This window comes from Nannospalax galili, unplaced genomic scaffold (assembly GCF_000622305.1).
Source record: "Nannospalax galili isolate Female #2095 unplaced genomic scaffold, S.galili_v1.0 scaffold359, whole genome shotgun sequence".
Taxonomy (NCBI): Eukaryota; Metazoa; Chordata; class Mammalia; order Rodentia; family Spalacidae; genus Nannospalax; species Nannospalax galili.
Window position 1 is genome coordinate 1,875,442 of NW_008347042.1, and position 8,002 is coordinate 1,883,443.

General features: G+C 39.4%; 1 protein-coding gene across 1 annotated transcript in view; it reads left to right on the forward strand.

The window, feature by feature from the left end:
• Window positions 1–1,428, forward strand: part of Scoc (short coiled-coil protein) — a 9,480-nt gene extending 8,052 nt beyond the window's left edge. The window contains exon 4 of the mRNA XM_008843431.3: window positions 1,203–1,428. Coding sequence (XP_008841653.1) covers window positions 1,203–1,345 — 143 coding nt within the window. The 3' untranslated portion in view covers window positions 1,346–1,428. The remainder of the gene's footprint in view (window positions 1–1,202) is intronic.
• The last annotated feature ends 6,574 nt before the right edge of the window (window positions 1,429–8,002 follow it).

Here is an 8,002-nt window from a genome sequence, read left to right on the forward strand (position 1 = left end):
ATGCTGATTGAGTATAAAAGCTCTTTTTAAATTTTGGCAATATGTAACGAAGCCTAAGTCTTCTTCAAGAAAGCTTATACTAAAAGGAAATGCTAACTCAGAGGTTAAAAGGAAATAGATCAGAGTTTTTTCATTTTCTAAATTCCTTCCATTAAAGTGGTACTACTAAAAAAAAAAAATAATAATAGTACTACCGCTGAAATGTCATTTTGTACTTAATGAAATTAAGTATTGGTTTTGGTTTTGAGACACCAGAATGAGCAGTTCCTGTGACTCAGAACCTTCCAGTAGCTTCTCACCTGACAGTGGTAACAGCCAATGCTCTGCCTTGTACATTCCCCTTGGGAGTGCCCAACATCCCTGCTGTTTCACCCTGCTAAGCACGCGTCTCCCTCTGATCCAACTTTCTTCCTTTAGTTACATGGCTGTGTGACTCATTCCCTCAGTTCCCTCAGGTCTCTGGTCAAATTCCCCTTACCCAAATAGCTAACCCTAAAAAGAGAAAGTTCTCTTCTCCCTCTTAGGACTCTTATGCTGACATATCGAATACCGACACCTGGGCCCACTCTGTGTCACCCTAAAGACACATGTACCATTTTTATCACTGTTGCCTCTAGAATGGTCACTATATGTTCGTTAGTTACATGAATGGAGGTCATTTTTATTGGTTCATTAGGACCTGCATCTTTTGAATTGTAACTAATATGAAAATCTAAAAAGATTAGTTGCTTAAAAATTGCTTATATGCAGTGTAGGAATTAATAGAAATCCTGCATATCTAAACATTTCTAGTAAAGACGTTATGGTTTCTTGTGGTAGGATTTTTATACTTTATAAACAAAGTCTGTTTTATTAAACTACAAGAGTTAACTATGCTATATAAATGTTCTTTACAAAGAGTAAGAGTCTCATGACATATGTCTTTTAGCATCATTCGGTTTGCATTCAGTAAACTTTGTCTAAACAGTAATCTGAATTGTAAAACAATTTAAGAATTTTGATACTTATTTATTTGTTTTTTAAGTTATTTATTTATTACCACTGCTAGGGATCAAAGCCAGGCTCTTACATGTGCTAGGTAAGGGTTCCACCACTGAGCAACACCCCAGCCCGATCTTTCAAGGATGAATTTCATGCATTTTGTAAAGTGGAGTCCAGATTGGCATTATTTATTGATAATGTACGTTTCTATTTTTGTATAGATCTTTCTGCAAGAGTAGATGCAGTTAAGGAAGAAAATCTGAAGCTCAAATCAGAAAACCAAGTTCTTGGACAATATATAGAAAACCTCATGTCTGCGTCTAGTGTTTTTCAAACAACTGACACAAAAAGCAAAAGAAAGTAAAGAGTTCATTTCCTCTCTTATGGAGTTGCTTCTCTCTCTCTCTCTCTCTCTCTCTCTCTCTCTCTCTCTCTCTCTCCCTCCGTCTGTCTGTCTGTCTGTCTAACTTGGGTAGGATCCAAAAGTTACAGTATCTTTGTTTGCTTCCTTGAGTATTTATGAAGATAATGTCAGACCTAGGTAATATTAACTGCATAACAGACTTCTATGAGTTTATGTATTATGTTAGTCTATGAAAATGTGCACATGTAGAACCTTTATAATTAGAATTACATATATTTATGAAACTTGAAGATGAATGTTTTATCAATTTGCTTTGAGCTTTAGTTTTAGCACTATCTTTTATCATATATGCTTAATTAGTAAAATATATAAGAAATAACCATGTTGTGAAAAGTGACCAAAATCATGTACTGACTGAATGCACAGCTTCGTACCCTGTCCACCGTCTCGTGCCTCTCCTCCTCCTGCCTCTCCCTTCCCATTTCCCTCCCTAAAAGTGATTTTAATAGTTAATCACCTTTGAGAGTAACCTGAACTGTAACTGCTGAAACTTAACCAAAATAAGATACTTTCTTAGGTAAGGCTTGCCATTTGTGATATTTAGTAATAAGATAGGATTGCTGGTTTCTCTTTAATCAATTGAAAATATATTGAAGCTATAAAAAATGATTTTTCTTTGAAACTGAAACTCTTTAAGAAGTTAGAAACTTCCTTTTGCACAAAATAACCCATTTGGTATCTGACAAGATAGGAGTTCTGGTCATAATGTGTGTGAGAAAAAGAAAATAGTGAGGAAAAATAGAAATAGGGTGGACCACTTGGTAAACAGAAGTAATCAACTCCAAATGTTTTCACTCTAAATGTGTGTTACCTCTGGCCCAAGAGATCTTTTGGGACTATAGAGGCAACTGGATGAAGTCTGACTTCAGTGGATTAATTAAGCCCCATGTCTGAGAGACTGGTTCAAGTTTGGTCTCAAGACATATTTGTACCCAGGAGATGAACTTTTACAAAATGCATTGAGAGTATATTAGTATCAGAATGATGATAAAGGAGATTTTTGTATTTGTAATCATTGTTAATCTTAGTATTTTTCTCTAAGTTGTTTTCCCAGAATTTCTATAAACCCTGCTACATGGTTTGCAGAATTTTAGTCATTGCTTTAACAGTTTTTAAAAATTATAATTTGATGATTCCATTTGATAAAGGAATCAATATCAGAAGTAATATTAAAGTGTTATAATAGGAAAAGAGATCCACTAATGTGGCTTATGGTTATTAGATTTGGGCTACGATTAATCATAAAATGTTCTAATTTGATGATGTTAGCTGTATGAATATGTAGTAGTCATGCTGTAAAAATTTGCATCCCTTTTGTGATCTAATTTACAAATATTTAAAATCGTGTTCTACTTTTGCTTTGCTATTTAATAAAAAGCTGTTTCAGAGGTTGTGTGTGTGTCTGTGCTTTGATGTAGTTGCTCGAGTATAATGGGGTATAAAGGTGTAGTGGTGCATTCACGGTCTTCAGTACCATAGTGTAGAGGGTATCTTTTTAAAAAATATTTTACTATTTTTATTTTATGTGTATGAGTGTTTTACGAAACTGCATGTATGTAAGTGCACCATGTGCATGCAGTGCCCCACAGAGGCCGGTAGAGGGTGTTGGATCCAATAACTGGAGTTTACAGATGGTTGTTAGCCTCTTTGTGGGTGTTGGGGATCAAACCTGGCTTTTTAATCTCTGAGCCATCTCTCCAGCCCCCCTAAATAGTGTATCTTACTTAAGTATCTGTTATTGTTATAGAAATAATATATTTATTAATACATTGTCACAAGTTCTTAAACAGTTAAAACTAAAAGCAAAGTATTGAAAGAGAAGGATCAAGGGAAAGGAGGTTGTATGCTTTAGGTTAGGTTGGGCCACTGTAGCAGGCACAGTGATAGGTGATGGGAAGTACAGAAGCTCCCTGTCCCATTGTTTGTAGTGAACATCACAGCTAACGGCTCTGCTGCATACAGTTACCAAGTTACTAGGTTGTGGATTGATGGCTGTTTGGGGCCATGGCTTCTACATCACTCTTGAATTATCACTATCTCAGTTTGCAGGAAAAGAGCATGAAGTGCACGTGTTCAAAGTGTGGACTTTGCCTGGAAGTGGCTCAGGTCGCCCTGCTCTCCAGTTGTGTAGGTTCTGTTATATCCAAACCCAAGGATGGGTGAGAAATGTGAGCTCTTGGCTGGGAAGCCACATGTGGCTACAACTTTATTACTATGGAAGCAGGTGAAGGGCTTTCGCTGTCTCTCTCAGCCCCAGCTACATCTCGATATATTGCTGCTAAGTATCTCTGCACAATCTTTAAACAGAAAACTTTAAACCTCCCCGTCCTGTGAATGATTTAGCTCAATGCTGGATCTCCATAAAGGTCCATCCCTTTAGATGTGGTTCCAGTAGACTGACAACCTCTTAGCCAAGGGATAAGTACTTGCTCTCACTTCTGTCCTTGATTTAGAGTGCTATGGGACAGGATAGCCATGTGAAAACTCTGTTTGGAAAATGGTATACTCAGATTCAAAGCAGTTGTAGAGTGGTATTTGGAGATAGGTTCCTTGATGTAGAGCCCTGATTCTGATCTCTAGCAAGGGATTTGCATTGTCATTGTTCCCATGGCTTCCCCTCTTGGAAGTTACTCAGTAATCACCTTGCCCCGACTTTGTGAGAATGGCTCACTTACTCTTGGTGTGAAAGTGCAGCACCAACATTCTGTGTGTTTGTGTGCATGTTGGTCAGCGGACAACCTGCAAGAGTCGGTTCTCATCTTCTACCATGTAGATTCCAGGGATGGAACTCAGGTCATCGGGCATGGTGAGCAGGAAACACCCTTGCCTGCTAAGCCATCTTTCCCTAACCCTTTGAATCTCTATTCATAGTTTTATATGTCAGGAACATAGCCAAGCTTTTTTCTAAGCTTGATTTCCTTAGGACCCTACTACCTCTTTAGCAGGCTATCTTGAGATCAACTGAAATGAAAATAATCATGCTGTGAGAATGCTGTAACCAGAGCAGAGCTGTTACAGGGTTGGGTCTTTGGCCCAACAGTCAGTCAGCAGAGGTCTTAATGGACCCCCTCACCGCCTGCACCTGAAAAGCAATGCAATTTCTTTTAACCTTTTCTGCTATTCAGGTTTCAGAAGCCATTGGGTGTCCTGAGCCTGTTAAGTTCCTAGCACTTGAACTTTATTCCTGTCTATTTAGAAATCATGAGCCAGAGTTGTGACCCCCTCCCACAAATCTGGAGCTGTGGTCCACTCACATGAACAGGACCTGTGGTCTCTTCCTGTGAACATGGAACTGTGCCCTGCCCTATGAGCCACACTTGTGATCCCCTCCCTGAGCCTGAGCTATAGTCCCATCCCATGAGCTAGAGCTGTGGTCATCTCTTGTGAGCTGGAACTCTGGTCCCCTCACATGAGCCTGAAGCTTTGGAACCCTACTGTGAGCCACAGTTCCACATTCCTCTGGTAGTAGGCTGATGATGGAGCAGAGTAGAGCATGGAGGACTTCCTGATTCTGGGCAACAGTTACAGTCTTCTCTGAGTGACTATATTTCCCACAGTCCTCTCCCCTGAGGTGCCAGGTTGTTTTTGTTTATGGAAGTGGTTTTGCCTCTTATACTGGGGACAGGGGAGTCCTTTATTATTTACAGATTCTGGTCTTGGGGACCGATTCTCTGTAATGGAACTTACATCTCCCCTGAGGCCCAGCTGTGGTCCTCACTGTACAAGTGGTCCCGGGTATCCAGCCAGGCCTTGATGTTGGACTACTCTCGTTACAGGGATCAAGAGGTTTACCATTATTTTTCTGTTTCTCTTCTACAGTCCTAGTATGCCTTTACCTATGCCCTAATTGAACATCTAGAGATAAAAATCAGTCTGGGAAGTTAAAAAAATAGAAAGTACTATATAATAACTAAATTGATATAATTCTCTAAAAAGGAATTAGATCTTAGATTATAAATTTGAAATTCTATATGTCTAGTATAATTTTTAATATTGTTTACTGATAAAATAACTACCAAGCTTCAACAATGTGAAATTTGTCACTGTTCCTATGTGTTTGCCGCTCATTCCCTTTCCAAATTCTCCACCTATACAGTCTTTCAATGTAATCATGTTACTTCTTAAAGGAGTTAAGCTAATATTTTTAATTAAAATTTTTTAATTGGAATTGATTTTTGTGATACCTTACTAAAAAGCAAGACTACTGCACTGTAAGCCTATTTAAGAGTCTGGCTTTTTTCAACTACCACCATTACTGCTATCAGCTTAGTGGGTAACAAAATAGTTGCCTGAAATATATGCCCCACCTGCTTGTCATGGACATGGTAAGCCCGTTTCTATGTGGCAGTGCCTCACTTCAGAAGATTGATTTCTGTGTTGATGTAGGTGGTGGGGCTGGGGAGATGGCCCAGTGGGTACAGTGCCTCCTGTGCAAGCACGAAGACATGATTTCAGATGCTCAGCACCCACATAAAAGCTGGGCATGGTCTCATGTCTGTAACCCTAGCCCTGGGGTAGAAGCAGAGACAGATTCTTGAAGTTGCTTTCCAGCCAATCCAGAGTCAGTAAGAGACCCCATCCTCCAAAATAAGGAGGAGAATGATAGTAAAAGACATCCGGCATCAACCTCTGGCCTCCACACACACATACACACACCCACATGTACACATGCACCACACGCCCAAAATATAGGTAAACTCCATAAAGGCCCAACTTCTGACTCCTTGACTCAACTGTAGATAAGACCCCTCTGAGTTCACTGACACCTTATCTTTGGTCTGTCTTAGTCCAGTTCCAGCAAGAATTCGGCCAAATTGATTCAGAGAGAATCCTCACCGTCCCTAGTTGATCACCCTGGCCTGCCTTCAGCAAGAATCTTTAGCAATAGTCCATCACCCAGGATGCATCTACATAGTAATTTTCTGCCCACTGACCCAATAACTGTTAATCTGTCTTTGTTATACTAGTGGTTGAGGATCCTCTTCCCCATTGCAGATCCTAATTGTGATTGTCTTGACACCTCTCACAATAGTCCTGAATAAAGGTATCAGACTAGATTCTTCTCCAATACTTCCTAGCTCTATGTGCTGATGGAATGATGCTGGCAGGGAAAATGAGCATGTGGAAATGTTAACAATGTGATTGAATTAGAGAGGCCTTAGGGGGTTAATTACACAATGAAAGTAGAGCCTTCATGAATGGGATTAGTGCCCTTATAAAAAGACCCTGAAGAGGGCTCTTGCTCTTTTTCTGCCACTTGAGGACCCTCACCAGAGCCTGACCATGCCACATGCACATAATCTTGCCGCTGGCCTCCAGAACTGAGAAGTAAAATTTTCTTGTTTAGAAGCCACCCAGCCTGTGGTATTTTGCTATAGCAGGCAGAACAGACCAAAGCACCTTTCCCCTTTGCCCCAAAGTAGAGCTTCCTTGAATACTGGCACTATGGCTCCATCCAAAGCTTGCTCTCCTCTTTGGATGTTCTTTACAGCAAGATGCTACTTACCATAGTCCCTAATTTGTAACTTGTAGGACCAAATGCTTCAAATTTTGGCATTTTCAGATTTTATCAAATGTTAGGTTTGGGGCAGCACCTGTAATACACTCACCTTTCTACAGCAAAATCTATGAGTATTAACACACGGTGGGACGAAGAATGACTCTACAGTCTGTATAAGAGTCCATGGTGCTTACAGAGATATTGTTCTGGAATTATACTTATAGCAATAAACTTTTATAATAAAAGTAATCAACATCAAATAATTATCTACTTCCAAACAGTAAGTTCTCATCCTTATTTCTGGCCATTTTTCTTCCCTGTGATACAGTCCTTTTCCTGAATAAAAGTAGAATTTTAGATTCTGAATGATCTGAAGCAAACAAAAGTGAATCTTATTTCCTTAAGTTGTAAAGTCTTTTTTGTCCAATAACTTTTTAACCTCGAGTTAACACCCACTGGTGATTGTCATTGGAAACTTTTTCAGTGATGTCATAGCCAAAATTACTACACCAGTTTGCTTTAATTCTTAAGATTACATATAAATCCTGAAAGAACAGAGACTACAATTCCATGGGTGGTTGGCGAAGAACTGGACAATGGAATGCTATCTTCACTTCCCAGCCACTTTATACAGATAAGCAGCTTCCATTTATTTCACCCAAACCAGACATAGTAGATTTTAAAAGGCAAGTTTACTACAACAGACTTAATATTGACCTCACAAAGTTTATCTTATGATGGAGGGAGTTTTAAGGAGTGATGAAAGAAGCCAAAGTAACACATTGTAATAATCTATTCAATGTTTTTATCTTATTTTAAAGTTTACAGGTAGCTTATCTGTTATTAATACTTGAAAATAGGGGCTGGAGAGATGGTTCAGCAGTTAAGAGCATTTGCTGCTCTTGCAGAGGACCCACTCAGTTTCCAGCCCCCGGAGCAGGCAGCTCACAACTGCTGCAGTGGATCCTATACCCTCTTCTGGCCTCCTTGGGCAACTGTACCCACATGCACCTACCTGCACAGACACCATGCATACACACAATTTTTAAAATATAGTTTAAAAACCTTGAAAACATAAGATCCACAAAAGATGCATA